This window comes from Hippichthys cyanospilos, chromosome 15, assembly GCF_059441005.1.
Source record: "Hippichthys cyanospilos isolate Australia breed blue-spotted pipefish chromosome 15, RoL_Hcya_1.0, whole genome shotgun sequence".
NCBI lineage: Eukaryota > Metazoa > Chordata > Actinopteri > Syngnathiformes > Syngnathidae > Hippichthys > Hippichthys cyanospilos.
The window spans coordinates 19127008-19143693 of NC_142383.1; the positions used below are offsets into that span (position 1 = coordinate 19127008).

A 16686-nucleotide genomic window follows, 5' to 3' on the forward strand; every position below is an offset into this window, starting at 1 on the left:
AACATGTCAAAGATAAACACAAAGACAACGATTCCCAAATAAGAAACAGAAAAAGGTACAAACCATAATAATATTATGAATAAATACATAAATAAACAAATAAATATGCTAGGCCAGGGGTACAACAATGAATAGAAATAGCAGTACGTTTCACATCACAAATCTCTTTAACGCGTTACTTTTTGGCATATTTTCTCAAAAGGTAGAACTGATCCTATTAAATAAAGAAATATGCTGAGGTGCAAGAATTTCTATGCGTACATTGAATTTATTACAACAAGCTATTGCCACACTGCCATCTTTTGCATCCTAGCGGAATGACGCTCGTGGTACGTTCAACACATACTGTATGTGGAATTTAAATGATCACTATGATTCTTTTTCAGTCGTTACTGTCACTGGAACATGAAACGCTTACGCACCAACAACGGTTTAACGCCTTACCCGTAGCAAATGTTGTTTGCAATGACATCATGGTACCGAAATTTAATTTCGCAATCGATTAATTTTATCCAGCTCAGGCTTCCGTAGCCACTTCGCATGTTGTTGTGCTTGTAGCCGGAGCTCAAGTTCCCCTTTGAAAAATCTTCTTCGACGTCGTAGCAACGACTCAAGTCGCCTTTTACAAGGCGATTCGCGAAGCCGAGATTTTAAGCAGCGAGAAACATCCACAGCGGACGCGTTAGCCGGATGAGCGGCGGTAAACCCAAGGGCCCCGAACGCGGCACTCTCGGCTAGCGTGCCCATGTTTTGCTTCAGCTCAAGCTTCGAGCGCAGCATGAACGTTTACACGCCGTTTATCAAGTTTCATTTGCTATTTTTTCTTTTGCTCAGTTAACGGATTTCGCCGATCGCTTACCAGTCATGCTTCGGTGGATTTTTGGTGGTCGAGAAGCTCAAAACTCCGTGGAGGTGAGCTGCGCGGTGAACGTCACGCCCACCGCGGTTCTTGGGAGTATATTCCGAGTACCTGAACGTCACACGAGAAACAACCGCGCGCATTTTAGTTACTGTTTTGAAGATGACCAAGTGTCACGCCAGAGCGCGACAACGCGCCCATTTCATTTTGTTTTTTAAACAATAGTCCTAGAGGTAATTCTAGCGGAGGGGGGCAGCTACTGCTACCGACGAACGCCAAATGACGCAAACGTTTGAAAAACTACAGTAGATTTCCGCCGTCGTTTCAATCCGTCGTTTATCCTACACAGCAATTCGTCAGGCCAACCAATTACATCTTCCGCATTTCTGAGAAACGTTTCATCTTGAATGCATGAAAGTTTATACACAGTCTTAGTAGGCAGCAAGCATACACGCGCGCACCCGCAAATAACGGGCATTAATATGCAGCGGCTACTTTCAAGATCCGAAGTGTTTTCCGGGTCTTGCAGATTGCATTGTGATCTTTAAGAGTGGCCGGGAGCTCAACGGTGCGAATTCTGCGTTTCGGAGTCACGCTTTCATGAACCCCAATGCGTACTGCGCACGATCTTGCTCAGTGCATTCATTGAAAAAAGCAAGAACTAAGTCTTATCAGATGATTGTCTTAGTGGACGTGACACATTGGGAAAAAAAAAAAAGATTGAAGCCTCAAAGCGGGCGAGTAAGTGCATTTTTTTCCTCTTTTTTTGCTGCTTGTATTTTTGCCCTTACACGTGCAGAAAAGCGGAGTGTTGTGCATTGGCGAGGAACAGCCCAAAAACTGCTTCACTGAGCTGCAGGTGCTGAAAGGACATTTTGACATTGTTCGATTTCTGGTGCAGATTGATGACTTCAGGTAAGAGCCAAACCACCCCTCCCCACAACACACACACAGCACTCCAGTCCATCCCTTACGCTGATTGACAGGAGAGACTCGCCGCAGAGTAGTAGAGCATGACAAGAACACCATCAGCAACAGCATCATCGCCCTTCTGATCGTGCACACTCACACACACACACACGGCTCCTCGATGTATTTACGAGAAGTCCCCACGAAAAAGCAAAACCTGGAATTTGGTCCCCATCTTGCAGCAAAAACCCGACAGACACGCAGACGCGGCTACCCGCATAATGCATTTACTAGAGGTCCCCACAAAATACCAAAACCTGAAATTTGGTCCCCATCTTGGAGCCAAAACACACCCGCGCGAGACGAGGGTTCTTCACAATTTTCATGGATTGAAAAAAAAAAATCCGCTCATTGTTAAACTTTACATTACAAATTTGTCTCATCGGCGCTCTAAAAGCCTCAAAAAATGGCCTGAACTTGGGGGCACCACCAAAAACGCAGCCCAAATATGCAAGCGGTCCCCACAAGAACTGGAATTTGCTCCCTCCCAGGTTGCACACACACACACAAAGTCAGATGTGTTCTAAATCCCTATGTGAGCGTTTATGCAGAATCCCTGAACCATGACAGACAGGCTAGCTGGTGTGTGAGTGTTGTGTGTGTGTGAGTGTGTGTGTGTGTGTGTTCCCTCCCGAGATTGCTGGCCGCGTGTGGCGCCGATGTCTTTTCACGCCATCATCCCGCGCAATCGTTTGAGTTGAAAGGGTAAAGTGGGGGTCAGGCCTGTTTTCGGACCCCCTCGGGCAGAGACGACCCCGACGACAGACATCTTTTTTTGGGGGGGGCAGATGCGCGTCGGCGGGGGACGACGGCCTGGTGCTGATCTGGAACGTGGAGGTAAGGCGTGCCGAAAAGTCCGTCCGAAAACCTTCCAAATTTTTTCCTTCCCGCCCGGCGTTTTCAGACGGGCGAGCGGGCGCAGGAGCTTCGGGGTCACTCGCGGCAGATCACGGCCCTGGCCGTCCTGCGCGTCGGCCGACCGCGCCTCATCAGCGCCTCGTCGGACCGCAGCGTCAGCGTATCCTCGCCGGGGGGGGGGGGGGCGACCTTGTTTGCCGTCCTTAACGGGAGCCCCGCTCAGCTGTGGGACCCCGACACCGGCGACAGACTGTATACCGTCCTGGACCTTCAGTCGTCTGTCAAGGTAAAGGCGGAGCCGGCGTCACAAAGTCTCATCTTTCAAATTGAGAGCGGATCAATTGGAATACGAACCTTTTTTTGGGAAGAAAGGAAGAACCTTTTGGCGTTTGTGCCCAGTGCATCCTGCCGCTGGAGCGTGCGGGCGCCTGGCTGTCGGGCGCCCAGGAGCTGTGCGCGTGGAGCTCCGACTTCCGGCTGGAGTGCGTCAAGGAGCGGCCCGGCGACACAGGTACGCCTCGTCGTCGCCCCCCGCCCCCCTCCCCCTCTCACTGTATTCCCTCGCAGGGATCGGCGCGCTGATCCGGCTGCCCGACGACCGCGTGGCGGCGGCGGCGGACGAGAGCGTCGGTAAAGGCGCTGGAAACGTCCCTCGGCGTCCCGCGCGAAAAAGTCCGACGGCCTCTGTCGCCTTTTGTCAGTCATCTACAAGCTGGTGGCGGGCGGGCGCGGCCTCTCCGTCTTGGAGCTGCGCACCCTGGCCGACCACCGGGACCGGATCGGCGCCCTGGTCAACGTGGGCGGTGAGTGGCGGGGCCCGCGCCCCGATCCCGCCCCGCCCCGCCCCGCCCCGCCCCGCCCCCCTCACAAGATCCGCTGCGCCCACCCTCCCCGCAGAGAACGCCTTCGCCAGCGGCTCCCACGCCGGCGAGCTGATAGTGTGGGACGCGCGGGACTACGGCGTGCTGGCCTACCAGCGCATCCTGTGGGAGGAGCCTCAGAGCCACGTCCGAGCGGGCGGGGCCAAAACCGGCGACACGTCCGTCCGCCACCTGGCCTCCGACGGAAACGTCAGTACGGGGGCGGCCGTATCGCTCGAATGGCTTTGGGCGTGCGGCGGGCCGTTTCTTGGCGTCGGCGGGACGGACTCAAAAGCTCGGGTTTTTTGACTCTTTTCAGCTGGTGGCGGCGGCGGTGGGCAGCGGCTTGTACGTGTTGAGCGTGGCCACCGGGGCGGCGCTGGCGTACAGGAAGCGCGCCCACGACTCGGACGTCCTGCACGTCCAGCTGCTTTCCGACAGGTGGAAACCTCCGCCGCCCGTTGAGTTTTTTTGGCCTTTGACGTCCCCGCGGCCTTCAGCGAGCTGATGTCGTGCTCGGAGGACGGCAGCGTGAGGATGTGGGAGATCCGGGAGCTGCCCCTAGCCGGGGAACCCGCCTCTCCAGGTTAGGCTTAGCCGCCGTGAGATATTGACCCGGAGGTGTGCGCGTTGATGCCAAGTGGTCAAAGGCAACGCGTAGTACCTGCGTGGTGACTTTAGTTCCTGTCCCTGGCTCGATTTGAGCCACGGGTGTGTGCCTTTATCCAAAAGTGTGAACAACTCTTCAAGTTCAAGCAAGACCTCGTTTCTACCCGCCCGTTGCTTTGATTTGTCACATGAGAAAGATTTGTAGGCGTCATCTTGGGATTCCTTCAGGGATTCCCTTGGACCATAGCCTTGGGTCATTTTGACCCGGGTTTTTTTCCTTTTGATGTAACGGGCTCTTATTTTGTGACGTTCCAAGCAGGCTTGTTCGGGATGTGGACCTTGGGGCGCTCCGGCAAGCAGGCGTGCCCCCCGACCGACGGGAGCTCGGACGCCGCGCCCGGCAAGACGCTGGAGCTGACGGGCGACCTGATCGGACACTCGGCCGCCGTCCAGGTCTCCGCTCTTTTTTGCCTTCTTTTCTTTCCCGACGTAGAAAATAGCAGACCGCGAGCCTAAAACGCGGGGGGGGATTCACGAAGGCGGCCGGTTGCAGATGTTCGCCGCCTTCCCGGAGAAAGGCCTGCTGACGTGCTCGGCCGACCACCAGCTCATCCTGTGGAAGAACGGCGACAAGCAGTCGCGCCTCCGCTCCCTGGCGCTCTTCCGCCGACTGGAGGAGAACGGCGGGCTGTGAGGGGCGGGCCCCCCGCGCTTTGGTCCGAGGTACGCCTCGGCCCCGGCTCCCGACGGCGCCGCTCTCCGGACGGGGGAAAAGGTCCTCGTTTGTTCTCATTTGGTTTCAAAGGCGTCCCGCTGCTGGGGCGCTTTCGGGGACGCCTCGAGGTAGATCCGCACCTTGGTCTCCGTCTTAAGAAAAATAAAAGTCACTGCTGTTTACACCGGTGCCGCTTCTCCATTCTCGCGAGCTAGTTTAGCGCCAGACATTTTCAGACGCAACCGAACCGCCCTATAACGGTCCCGAATCATCGACGGAGGATCATTCTGGTAGAAGCGCGCCATCCCGCGGATGATTTGCAGGCTTCCCGAAGAGTCTTCGCTCGCTATTGGCTGAGTGGAGTCACCGGACGCCTCTTTTAAAAAACGCTTAACGAAAAACCTAGTTTGTCACGCGTCCCTTTACGTACACAACATTTTCCATGGCTAAGGCATTTGATAACAACGTAATTTTTGTAGAAAAACGACGATGAAAAAAAAATAAAACGTGAATCACAAACCCTATGGGATAGTTTAAACGCGTTTCCTATTGGCTGATTGACGATGAGCGTTTCTACTCATTGGATGAGCGGAGTCAGGTGACACCGGCTTGCGCCGACAGAAAAGTCTTTTTTCCCCCCTCAATATTTGATTGAATTGCTCTTCGCTGCGATTTTCTACTAACGTAATTACTGCAGATGCAATACAACGGAAAAGTTAAAAGGCGGATGCCGACTTCGCCCATCGCAAAGACTTCTGGGTAACGCAGCCGCGAGCCCCGAGCCGCGCGAGACAGCCGTCGGAACGCTTCGGTTTTATTTATTTCTATGAGCATTAGCACACGTCTGTTGCTCCGCGCGAGTATGCCAATCGCTAAGTGCTTCCGGGAGGGTTAGCGACGCGACGCGAGCGCGAGCGCGAGCATGAGCCTGAGCGAGCACTCGCTGCAAGCTCTGTCGTGGAGGAAGCTCTACCTGAGCCGGGCCAAGCTCAAAGCCTCCAGCAGGACTTCCGCTCTGCTCTCCGGATTCGCGATGGTGAGCGCCTCTTTCGCTCTTGCCTCCTCTTAGTGTTGTTGTTGTTGTTGTTGTTGTTTTTTAAACGGATTCAAATCGCGAAACAGGTCCTTGTTGATGTTTGTATGTAGTCAGAGCAACAAGCAAAAATGGCAGGTGCCGGCCACGCCCACTGTTGGACGTTTGCACCGTTGGCTAGCGCGATTCACGCAATTGTCGTCCTACTGCCAAGAGCCAATTGTTTAGCTTGGGGCGGCCCGGTTCTGGCCCACAAATTGCTTCGATACGGCCCGCAAGATGAAAACTTGAAATGCTTTAAGACCAATAGTAATGTTAACACTTTATGATTAAGATTGACGTTGTACTTCTTTTATTTTGGACAGTATTAGAAAAGAACAATAAAGATGAATTGTTGTTTGACAGTTACCTAAAAATATGCCATGATTTTATTGGTCCGACCCACCTGGGAACTGATTTTTCTCCATGCGGCCTGCAATTTCAGTGAGTTTGATAACCCCAGGTACACCCGCTCAAATATGTTTTCAGTCTCACTCTTTCTGGCGCTTAAACCGAAATTTGGGTCACGACTAATCGAATGACATTTTGCAAAGCAGTCACTAGAACGCAAGTTGGATTGCTTCATGTTCCGATTGATTTGCTCTTATTTGAAAAGAAAAATGCACTTCTCCTCTCAGGGCATTGCAATTGGATTTGTGGATACATGCAGACACCCGATTCAAAGCTTGAAATTAGAATACGGCACCAACGCAACAATACGTGGCCCGATTGTTTTTACTAGTGGAGAGTGCCCCCAAAAGCCAGATTGCGTAAAAGTCATCCCGAGCGGCGTCCAGAGCGGCCCCCCCCCCCCCCCCCCCCCCCCCCCCCCCCCCCCCAACGGTCAGCTCTCGCGCAGGTGGCCATGGTGGAGGTGCAGCTGGACAACAACTACCCGTACCCGCCGGCGCTGCTGATCGGGTTCAGCGCGTGCACCACGGTGCTGGTGGCGGTGCACCTGTTCGCCCTGATGGTGAGCACGTGCATCCTGCCCAACATCGAGGCGGTGAGCAACGTGCACAACATCAACTCGGTGGGCGAGTCGCCGCACGAGCGCATGCACCGCCACATCGAGCTGGCCTGGGCCTTCTCCACCGTCATCGGCACGCTGCTCTTCCTGGCCGAGGTGGTGCTCCTGTGCTGGGTCAAGTTCCTGCCCGTCAAGCCGGCCGGCGACGGCGGCCTGTCGGCCGGCGTGGCCGCCGCCGTCACCTCCACCTCCATCGTGGTGCCCCTGGGCCTGGTCTTCGTGCTCTTCGCCGTGCACTTCTACCGCTCGCTGGTGGGCCACAAGACGGAGCGGCAGTTCCAGGAGCTGGAGGAGCTGTCCAACCTCACCAGGCTGCAGGACCGGATGGACGGCAGGGCCGAGGGCCTCCTGCCTCCTCCCGGACCGCCCTTCCCTTAGAGATCTTCGCTGGCGCCGGAGAGCTCGGCCCGCCGCTTTTTATCCCTCGCGCTTGCTTTTTCATGGTGATGGTTTCACCGGGCCTCGTTTTGCCCTCGCCGCTAAATGCGATCGAGCGAATTCTTTGATTTCTCGGCACGACTTCGGGAAGCTTTCCGTTAACTGCGATGGGGCGAATTCGGCTTTTTTCTTTTTATCCTTTCATGAAGCTTCATCTCCTTGTCGCTGCTTTCCGTTAATGGTCACGAAGCAAGCGGTGATTTTTTTTTCATCTGCCTCCCATAAAATGTTCTTACTTTTTTCAACGGCGTTTAAAATGTATGTTTAGTACACGGCGCGGGTCGCTAAAATGTGGACCCCTGGGTTGTAGTTTGAGCACCACTGATCTCAACTGTGAATTTTTTGGGGAATTGTGCCTGTGTCTAAACCTGCTGTTTTGTTGTACTTTCTTCACTGGACTCGCGCATGCAGCGCCATTCTCATGTTTTTCATTTTTATTGACGCGCTGAAAGAAAGCGATTGCTTGCGATATGTAGCGTTTGCCTGCAGCGGGAAAAATAAAGTGGCTGCCGGGCAGGCCCGATGCCTCGGGTGGCTTTTGGAAATGTCAAATCAGTTTCAGTCATTTGACGTCGGCCGTCAGACATCAGGAGTCGAAGTGACGCCAGCGGGCTTCTCGCAGAACCTTCTGCATATCCTTTAGTTCCACCTAAGGGGGAAAATGTTTGTATTAAGACGTGACTGGAAGACGTGCGCGCTTAGTCAGACAAATGCGATATTCAACATGACCCGATTTTTAACCCTCTAAACGCTATGTATTGCATTCTGTGGTACCGGCGGAATGGGGCGGGCGGCGGGCTCTCCCTCCAAGTCCTCCAGGGTCCCGCATTTGGGTTCCCCCGCCAACCACAGGCCCCGGTACAGCTGGCTTTTCAGGTCGTAGTACAGGCTTCCGTCGCCGCTTTTCTTGCCGTCCTTCCAGGAACCTTGGTAGCGCTTCCCGTTTGCTGGAGACGCAAGAGGTGACTTTGGAACGCGCCGGGCGAAGCGCTAGCCTTGCGGTTCCGATACCACCAGTATAAAGGAATCGCTTGCGATGCCATTTTCCCATCCTAATAGCCAAATTGAACGCGGCGTCTTGCGTCAGGAGAGAAAATGAGGGCGCCCTTCTCATCGCTTGAGAAAAAAAAAAATCAAGTGTATTCGGCCGATACGCCGCGACCGGGTATCGGGGGCCATAAAAAGGTACGGGAACGTCCGATTGGCGCCGCTGCAATTTCATCACGTTCCGACCATTCGTGTGACTGCTGGGTTCGGGCAACTTAGAACATTTAATAAGCGACAAACTAGAAGGAAGACGAGTCGCTTTTGCTGACGAGGAGAGCGGACGGAGACCCGCACCTTCTCAGATCTCCTTCCGGTTTGTTGCCCATTCACCTTTCCCATTCGATCCCAATAGGAGATTTGATCATCGACAATGACGGTGAATTTGTCGACGTCGTGACGCCGCTTTTTTAGGGCGTTCCGCTTTGGAGGTCCCCTGTACTATAAAGCAAATGCTTTGTTACCGTAGCGACGGACACCAAAACCGTGCTCCTTATCCTTCATCCACTCTCCTTCGTAGACGTCTCCGTCATCAAAGAGCATTCTTCCCCACCCGCTGCGCCGGTCCTGGTGCCACCGGCCCTCGTACACGGAACCGCTGCTGTACCAGTGTACGCCGTGACCCTGAAGAAAGAGCGAAAACGCATTGAAAAGCCCCCGGCTTTCCAAGCTGCCTTCTTGACCCATCGGACCTGCTTTTAGCTCGCGGGCCGCAGTGTACCTTTTTGGACAGTATTCAAAAGGAATCATAAATCTGAGTTTGTTGTTTTCAGGTTGTCGAAATACATCGCATGATTTGATTGGATTTCCCTCCGTACATGCTTCCTGCCGTTTCTCCATTGGCCGCGGTACTTGATGGCGTATGTCTTTGTGTCAGGCAGGAGAAGGCTGCAGGTGCCGTAGCCGTCACGTTTTCCCATCTTCCACTCGCCGTTGTAAATGGTTCCGGACTTCTTCCACACCTGAATTCCCCACCCTTGAATACGTGGGACGTCACGTTTTTTGATTCGATTGCGTGTTCTCCGGTCTGGGGTCCCACCCACCGTGCTTCTCGTTGTCCAGCCACTCGCCCGTGTATTGGTCTCCGTTGACGGCAAACACCGTAGCGCGTGCGCCGCTTTTTTTACTTTTGTTTTCCAGCGAAGCTGAGCGGGACGCATCCCTTGCGGCTGCTTTCAGGAATGGCATGCTGGGAAAAACAAAACAAACAAAAAAATAAATTTTCTGCTAAAGTTAGCGATCAGCTGGGAAAAACAAAACAAACAAAAAAACAAATTAGTGAGCAGACAACTACAATGGACCTGAAAAAAGAGAAAAACCTAAACCAAAGGCAATCCAAACAAAATAGCTCACACATTTTTAACATGAAAAACAGCACAAATATATATACATATATATATATATATATATATATATATATGAACACACACACACATATCTTTTTTTAACCCATTTCACAGGAGCCACAGCATTAAAAAAAAAAAGTTGGCAACCAGTGCACCAGAGCACTATGCTAGTGTACCTTGATTACGTTCCTCTCCTTGGAAAAATCTCTGCAAGGCTTGTTTGGACCCGAGAGGAAGCTTCTTGTATCCTAGCAACAAAACCAGCCGTGAATAGAGCTTGTTTTTGAGCGTGCAATTTTAATAGATATTTACATTTTAAAAAAATCGAATTATGTGTGCAAGTTAGAATCTTTTTTTTTGTTTTTCGGCAGAGTTTATTTTATGACTGCGACGCGTACCTGCAGGCAAGCGGTTTTGCGCATGCGCAAACCCGTGAGGACGTTCCTGTAGTCAACAAAAACAACCGTGAATAGTTTGATTTTTATATTTCCGAGCGTGTGTTTGAAAAAAAACATATATGTACAGTTTAAAAAGTCGAATTATGTTTTTAAGTAAGAATCTTTTCTTTTCGTACGAGTTTATTTAGTGGCAAGCAGTTGTGCGCATGCGCCTAACCAAGAGGACGGTCCCAGTATTTCATAAAACTACCAGCTTTGAAAGAATCGCCCGTGAAACAGAAAAAAACAGATATTTGCATTTTTTAAAAGTCAAATTAAGGGTTCAAGCGACAACTTTTTGTTTTTCGGCTGAGTTTATTCTAATGACTGCGACGCGCATTCGGAGGCAAGCGTTTGCGCGCATGCGCAGACATTTCCGGAGGCACGGCGTTATGCGCACGCGCAGTGCGGCCCAATGAAAGCGCGCCTGAGTGGACGGTCACCGCTCATCGTCTTTACTGGCCACTAGCATCATGTCCATAGCCAAGTTGCAAGCGGAGTGGCAGCAGATCGACGAGGAATATCAGCAATTGCAGGTGTGTCTTGCTCTTCCTTCTCCTCTTCGTTGTTTTCGCCATGGAAACCGATTAGAAGGCGCTCGCTCGTGGCTGACACTGACAGCTTGTCCGAATTGCAGCCGGTGCCGCTTGATTCTTTGTACTCGCCGTTCGTTGTCATTCAAAGGAACTTTGGAGCAAGTTATCACGCCCAAATTGGCTCCAAGCGACGCCGGCTGTTTGTCCACCTTAAGGCCGACGTTTGCAGCGCCTCGCGGATCAGCCGGCCGGCGTGGTGTTGCTCTGTGCGGCAATATGAGCCCCGAGAACCACACCGTACAAAATAACGACGCTTTTTTAGTGATAGTAGCAGAACGCACAATTCGCTGTTGGTGGTTTTTGTGCCTTTTGGTTTGTTTTAGAATGTACGGTAGCGCCGTTTCCATCCCGAGCGTGAAATATTCCACGGTCCTTGAACGCATCATCTCGAGCAAACGCAAGATAGCCGGAGTTAGCTTGCAGCAAGTGTACTTTGGATGCTAACAAAAACAACAAGGACTTTTCGCCTCTCGGTGAAACACTCACTCTAAAAATGCAAGTCATATCGACACCATCATTTTCATATCCGTCCATATAAGAATCGTCATGCGGTTTGTTAAATGGTTTAATCAACACGGTGCGCAAGGTTCGAATACTGGTAATCCAACTTCCTGCCATATTTCAAAATAATAGCGAGTATTTTCCTCTGACCGCTTAATTGTGAATGTAATTGAATGAACACCGATTCCATCAACGTTGAATAAAATTTAGATGTTCCAAAGGCGTGGTAGTAGTTCTGCCCCCATGTCGTCGATTAAAAAGAAAAAAGCGTTAAATGCACAAGTCAATTATACAACCAAAGAAGCAAAATAAATACTGTAACTGCTATTATGGGAAAACGAAGAAGGCATAAAAGAAAAAGGAATTATTTTGCGCAGTTTCTCAGGTTGTTGCGCTTCGTGTACAATTGCAGGAAAGCCACAAAGTGTACAGACAAAAACTGGAGGAGCTGACCAATCTGCAGAGCACGTGCAGCGGCGCCATCGGAAAACAAAGGAAATGTCTGAAAGAGCTCTACTGCAGCTTGAGCAAGTAAGACCGTCTCTCGGCCGTCCCGACCCAAAGCCCGGCGGCTGGTCAGCGTCTTGCGACCTTCATTTTGTTTTTCCCTGGGCTTTGTCGCAGGTGCGCGCAGGGCTGCGACCAAAAACAGGCGCAAGTGCTGGCGGACATCCAGAGCCAAATTAAAGAGAAGGAGAACGTCTTCTTTGACATGGAGGCATATTTACCAAAGAAAAACGGGTCAGCGCTTTCAAAGTCGGACTTTTCTCCGGTGCTTCTCAAATCGTGGCAAACGGGCTTTTTTTTTTTTTTTTTTTGAATTCCTATTCCACTTTCACAATATTAGTTTTTGACTGGGGGAATCAAAAATACCATGGCTACGCAAACTTTTGGGGGACTTCCCCTTTAAAGGGCCAATGTGTAGGATTGAGAGCGTTTTCCAGCAGGAGGCGCTGCATTTGCCATTGTCCGCGGCAGCCTTGCAGTCCGCGCGGGCTTGCGGTTTGCGTGACTGGGCCCCCGGGGGGCAGAAGGACCGGCTGTGAAGTTTTTTCCTTTCTTTGTTTTTGCCCTTCCAGACTGTACCTGAACTTGGTCCTGGGCAACGTGAACGTGACGCTCCTCAGCAACCAGGCCAAGTAGGGGGCCCGCCCGCCCGCCCGCCCGCCCGCCGGCTCGCCGGGCCGGGCCGGCCCTGACCGGACTTGGCTGTCTCCCGTTAGGTTCGCCTACAAGGACGAGTATGAGAAGTTCAAGCTGTACATGACCATCATCCTCATGTTGGGGGCCATCACGTGCCTCTTCCTCCTCAACTATCGGTCAGTACGAGCGCTTCCCGCTCTTTCGGCGCCGCCCGCCGGGATTTTCATCGCGTCAAATAATTGGCCCGTGCGCCGGTGGGAAGAATTCTCATGGCCTGTTTTTTTTTCTTTTCGTTTTTGCCATCCGGCGGATGGCTCCTCTCGACGGTCTATGCCAGGCGAGCGCTGTTGTATCGCGGTTCTCGACTTACGCCCCCAAAACACCTTGTCGCATTTATCGGGGGGAAAAAATAGCCCGAAAATATTTGCGTCAAAGTCACTGTCGCGCGGAAAAAATTTTGCGCTCCTTTTGTCCAAAATAGCTCGGCGGGACTTAGCTCGTTGTTCGGACATCGATCGCTAAAGGACGAAATGTGATCCAGTGTTGCTTTTTGAAAATGCAAAACGTTTTTGTGTTTTTCTCTCCCGCTTTCTGCCAGCGTGACGGATGAAATTTTCAACTTTTTGCTGGTGTGGTACTATTGCACCTTGACCATCAGGGAAAGCATCCTGATGACCAACGGGTCCAGGTCAGCCCCGCCCCCGAATCCTCCTTGCGAGCCGCGCGTCTTACCTTTTCGCGCCTTCCTTCAGGATCAAAGGCTGGTGGGTGTCCCACCATTACGTGTCCACCTTTCTGTCGGGCGTCATGCTCACCTGGTGAGTATGCGGCCGGCTCGCCGCCTCCCCTCAACCCGCCGTCCGCTCGTCCTGTACTATAATGGCTCTGATCTTTCCACTTTCTGCGCGCTATGAGGCGCGCCTTGAATTTTCCCCAAAGCCGGCAGCGTGCCTCGGAATCCCGCGCGCCCTACGCGGGGCGGGGAACAAAAGCGTTGGTTTCCGGGGGACGGAAAATCTGATCGGCGTCATGTAAATTCTTTCTTTTTGACCTTCGTGTGGTTTTGACCGTCCCAACACCCTGTTCGAAATGTTGGTATGCCGAAGATCGACGCGGCACAAAAGGCGGGTTTTTTGTACAAGGGCGCGATTTTAGAAAAGAAATTCAGAAGCTGTTGTTAAAACAATGTACCCCGAACGTGTACGAATGCGTACAAATGAAAATGGGGCGTTGGTGGAAGGCGCTCCATCCGGCGGCTTCCACTCTCGTCTCGTGTGTGAAAAGGGGCCGTCGGCCGAAGGCGCGCCTCGCGCTGAGGAAAAGAGCCTGTTTTTTTTTACGAGGCGTCGACTTGATACGCGTCCTTTTTGTCCTTTGGCGGCAGGCCGGAGGGGCCCATGTACCAGAGGTTCCGAAGTCAGTTCCTGGCCTTCTCCATCTATCAGAGTGAGCCTTTCCTTCTTTTTTGTTCTTACTTACTGCCTTGCCCGTGCGTTCCTGATCCTTCCCCCGCTTGACTTTTTACGACTGACCTGACCTGACTTTTAAAACTAGGAGCAAAAACGAATGAATTAAGAAAGCGTGCAAACAAGTACCGAGTCGGTTCAAAAGGTTTTTCAAAGTCTAACGGAGGCAAGTGGGTGAAGAAAATACATCTAGCATAAAAACGAGCTACTATAAAGGCAGGACAAGAAACATGGAAGCCAACGGTTTCTTTTTTTCCCCACATATCGAATTGTGCCAGAACAAAAGATCGCTAAAGAAAAGCGAAGTGATTCATTTTCGCACCACTGGAGGGAGCCAAAGTACGGCGTGCTTCCCATCATCAGGTTCATTTGTATCGACGGGCGTTAGCATCATTCAAAATCAAGCTCGTTTAATTCACTTGACTCGGTTTTGGCATTTCAACTTTTCCCTTCTGTACCTTCTCTTTGAGTGCCCCCCTCCCTCCCCCCCCCCCCCTTAACTCGTGGCGGTGTTTTTGTCAAAAGCTGCTTTGAGTGAATTTCCAAGGTGCGCCTTTTTGCAGGCTTCGTGCAGTTCCTGCAGTACTACTACCAAAGCGGCTGCTTGTACAGACTGCGGGCGCTGGGGGAGAGGAATCAGCTGGACCTCACAGTGGGTACGTCGCAGGCCATGTAAAAGAATACGCCAAAAAAGGAAGCAGACGAGGCAGCTGCCTTGCTTTTGTGTCTCCGCAGAGGGATTTCAGTCGTGGATGTGGCGAGGGCTCACCTTTCTTTTGCCCTTTCTTTTTTTCGGCCACGTGAGTCAATTTTTTTTTTTTTTTTTGGGGGGGGGGGGGGGGGGGGGGCATTATGTCCTGCTTGAATGGAACGTCGTGTTGTCTTTCAGTTCTGGCAGCTGTATAATTCGGTGACCTTGTTCGGCTTGGCCAAACGCGACGACTGCAAGGAGTGGCAGGTGAGGCCGGCGCCGAGGAGGCCGCAATTGCCACTAATTGCATTTTTACAAAAAGTTGTGTCCTGCGCTTTTTGTTTCTCAAATTGGGCTTACCGGATCTTGCTCATAAATCCTCTTGAGTAATGATTTAGGAGCACAAAACTGCTGTTTTTTTGTATATATTAGCATAAAAAAAGAAACTTTGCAAACCGAGTTTGGATTGAAATAAACTGGTGTGTTTTTTTTTTTCTTCAAACTTTTGAGAGTCGCAATGTTGGTGGGTTTGTTGTTGTACCAAGGTTTTGTTTTTTGTTTTTTCATTCCGTCTTTCAGGTAATGATGCTGGCTCTTACCTTCCTGGTCCTGTTCCTGGGTAACTTCCTGACCACGCTCAAAGTGGTCCACCAAAAGGTGCACAACAAGCAGGACAGTGTGAAAAAAAGTGACTGAGACACTCTCCACACACTTGGATTTTTTGTTTAGGTTTTTTTTTTTGTCTTTTGGGGAAGTCAACCAAGGGCCAAGCGAACTTGTGGCGCCCGCAGGCGCGCTGGGATTTTCTCACTCTTTTCCTCGGACGATGAAAGCAGCGAACGCTGGCGCCGGCCGCTCGCCGCCCGGTCCCGGCCCGCCCCGGCCCGCCCGGCGCTCTTGACTCTTGGCCGTGCGCCGGTCTACGCATATGCAACCAGCGGAGGGAGGGGGTCCCCTTTGCCTTTGCTTCCACACCTAGGCCTAGATCTAATCTCTTTCTAGGGCGCACCGTCAACCCCCTCATTTTTTTGTCATCAGTGTACCTGATCACCTCCCCCCAACACACACACACACACCCACGTAGGCAAGTTTCAATTTTCCGGGGGTGGAGTTTCACATGTTGTTGACTTTAGAAAACTGCAATATGCGATCACGTCAAACGTTTGACACCTTGCCATGACAATGCCACCGGCGGAGCCCTGAAAAAATTCCATCAACTTGGCCTTTTTACTTTTTTTTTTTTTACGCTATTAATATTGTAGCTATGCACTTTGATTTACAAGACACAACAAGGGAAAGGATTGCTCGTACTCCGTTATGCTGAGTGTGGAATCCACATTTTTTCAACCTTCAAAAGGTTCGTCGAATCTCGTAGATTTTTCCTTTCCCTTTTCCCGTCAATCTGCCCGCCCTGTACCCCGCTTTTGTTCTTTGCGCCTAGGCCAAAGCGATAAGTGGAACTTTGACGCCACGCTGTGGCATCTGAAAACAGCTAACAAGTCAAATCAGTTTTCCCCATTCAAATGAACGGAACTGCCGCCGATCCATTGCAGCAAAAAAGACACTTGTTTTCTAATCTTTTTAATCCGACACATAGCACTGCACTCTATTGCAGAGAATAAATGTTGAGGAAATGGAATGTAAAATAAAACAAAGGCTGATGTCCACTACTTTTTTCGGTATCGGCATGGAATAGCAATCAAATTTGCATCCAGTAGCTTTTGTTTAACATACCGTGCAACTTTTCATTTGCAAAGGTGAACGCGCACCCTGTTTACAACCAAAATCGAAACCAAAGCTCATATACGTCTAGCTAGCTCCCTGTGCGGATTTTGAGGGGCTTTGCCTCCCACGTCGAAGTCTGCCAATCCTCCTGGCGCGACGGGCGAATCGATCCATTTACGGATGATGGATCGCTTGATTTGTTTGTCCGCAGGTGCCCGGAGATTTGTCGGCGACCAGTCAGCTGATCGCGACTGCTTGAAGCGAAGGCAGTCCGTTGAGTATTTTGTCACATTTAAGGCAAGTTGGACTTTTGTTTTATTTTGAAAG

At 51.4% G+C, this 16686-nt stretch overlaps 4 protein-coding genes across 15 annotated transcripts; 3 read left to right on the plus strand and 1 right to left on the minus strand.

Annotated features, from left to right (window-relative positions):
* Nucleotides 1-501: 501 nt before the first annotated feature.
* On the plus strand, nt 502-5100 carry wdr41 (WD repeat domain 41). Of its 10 annotated transcripts, none has more exons than XM_088434310.1 (13): nt 502-700; nt 835-924; nt 1659-1774; nt 2617-2846; nt 2910-2972; nt 3086-3197; nt 3254-3316; nt 3388-3489; nt 3584-3756; nt 3866-3987; nt 4047-4132; nt 4472-4608; nt 4709-5100. In XM_088434310.1, exons 2-13 carry the CDS (start codon nt 865-867, stop codon nt 5083-5085), a joined length of 1641 nt encoding a protein of 546 aa, XP_088290436.1. In that variant the 5' UTR covers nt 502-700; nt 835-864; the 3' UTR covers nt 5086-5100. The 10 variants fall into 10 exon arrangements, with proteins under 10 accessions (XP_088290436.1, XP_088290435.1, XP_088290439.1 ...); XM_088434313.1 differs by having other exon boundaries at nt 503-700; nt 835-912; XM_088434316.1 differs by having other exon boundaries at nt 505-924; nt 2617-2665; nt 2733-2846; nt 4709-5052.
* A 405-nt stretch (nt 5101-5505) lies between these two features.
* LOC148412227 (calcium release-activated calcium channel protein 1-like) lies at nt 5506-7962 on the plus strand. The gene is made up of 2 exons (XM_088434330.1): nt 5506-5906; nt 6802-7962. The coding sequence occupies exons 1-2, from the start codon at nt 5793-5795 to the stop codon at nt 7348-7350; spliced, it is 663 nt and encodes a 220-aa protein (XP_088290456.1). The 5' UTR covers nt 5506-5792; the 3' UTR covers nt 7351-7962.
* LOC148412228 (MORN repeat-containing protein 3-like) lies at nt 6822-11408 on the minus strand. 3 transcript variants are annotated; one of them, XM_088434329.1, is made up of 7 exons: nt 11320-11408; nt 9977-10048; nt 9498-9643; nt 9273-9430; nt 8919-9078; nt 8185-8357; nt 6822-8059 (listed from the first exon to the last, which is right to left on the minus strand). In XM_088434329.1, exons 3-7 carry the CDS (start codon nt 9640-9642, stop codon nt 7997-7999), a joined length of 699 nt encoding a protein of 232 aa, XP_088290455.1. In that variant the 5' UTR covers nt 9643; nt 9977-10048; nt 11320-11408; the 3' UTR covers nt 6822-7996. The 3 variants fall into 3 exon arrangements, with proteins under 3 accessions (XP_088290455.1, XP_088290454.1, XP_088290453.1); XM_088434328.1 differs by lacking the exon at nt 11320-11408 and adding an exon at nt 10199-10273; XM_088434327.1 differs by lacking the exon at nt 11320-11408 and having other exon boundaries at nt 9977-10178.
* Nucleotides 10627-16304, plus strand: tmem120b (transmembrane protein 120B). The gene is made up of 12 exons (XM_088434321.1): nt 10627-10773; nt 11747-11865; nt 11959-12075; nt 12414-12473; nt 12558-12653; nt 13076-13165; nt 13230-13295; nt 13862-13923; nt 14507-14599; nt 14679-14743; nt 14833-14901; nt 15214-16304. Exons 1-12 carry the CDS (start codon nt 10711-10713, stop codon nt 15328-15330), a joined length of 1017 nt encoding a protein of 338 aa, XP_088290447.1. The 5' UTR covers nt 10627-10710; the 3' UTR covers nt 15331-16304.
* The last annotated feature ends 382 nt before the right edge of the window (nt 16305-16686 follow it).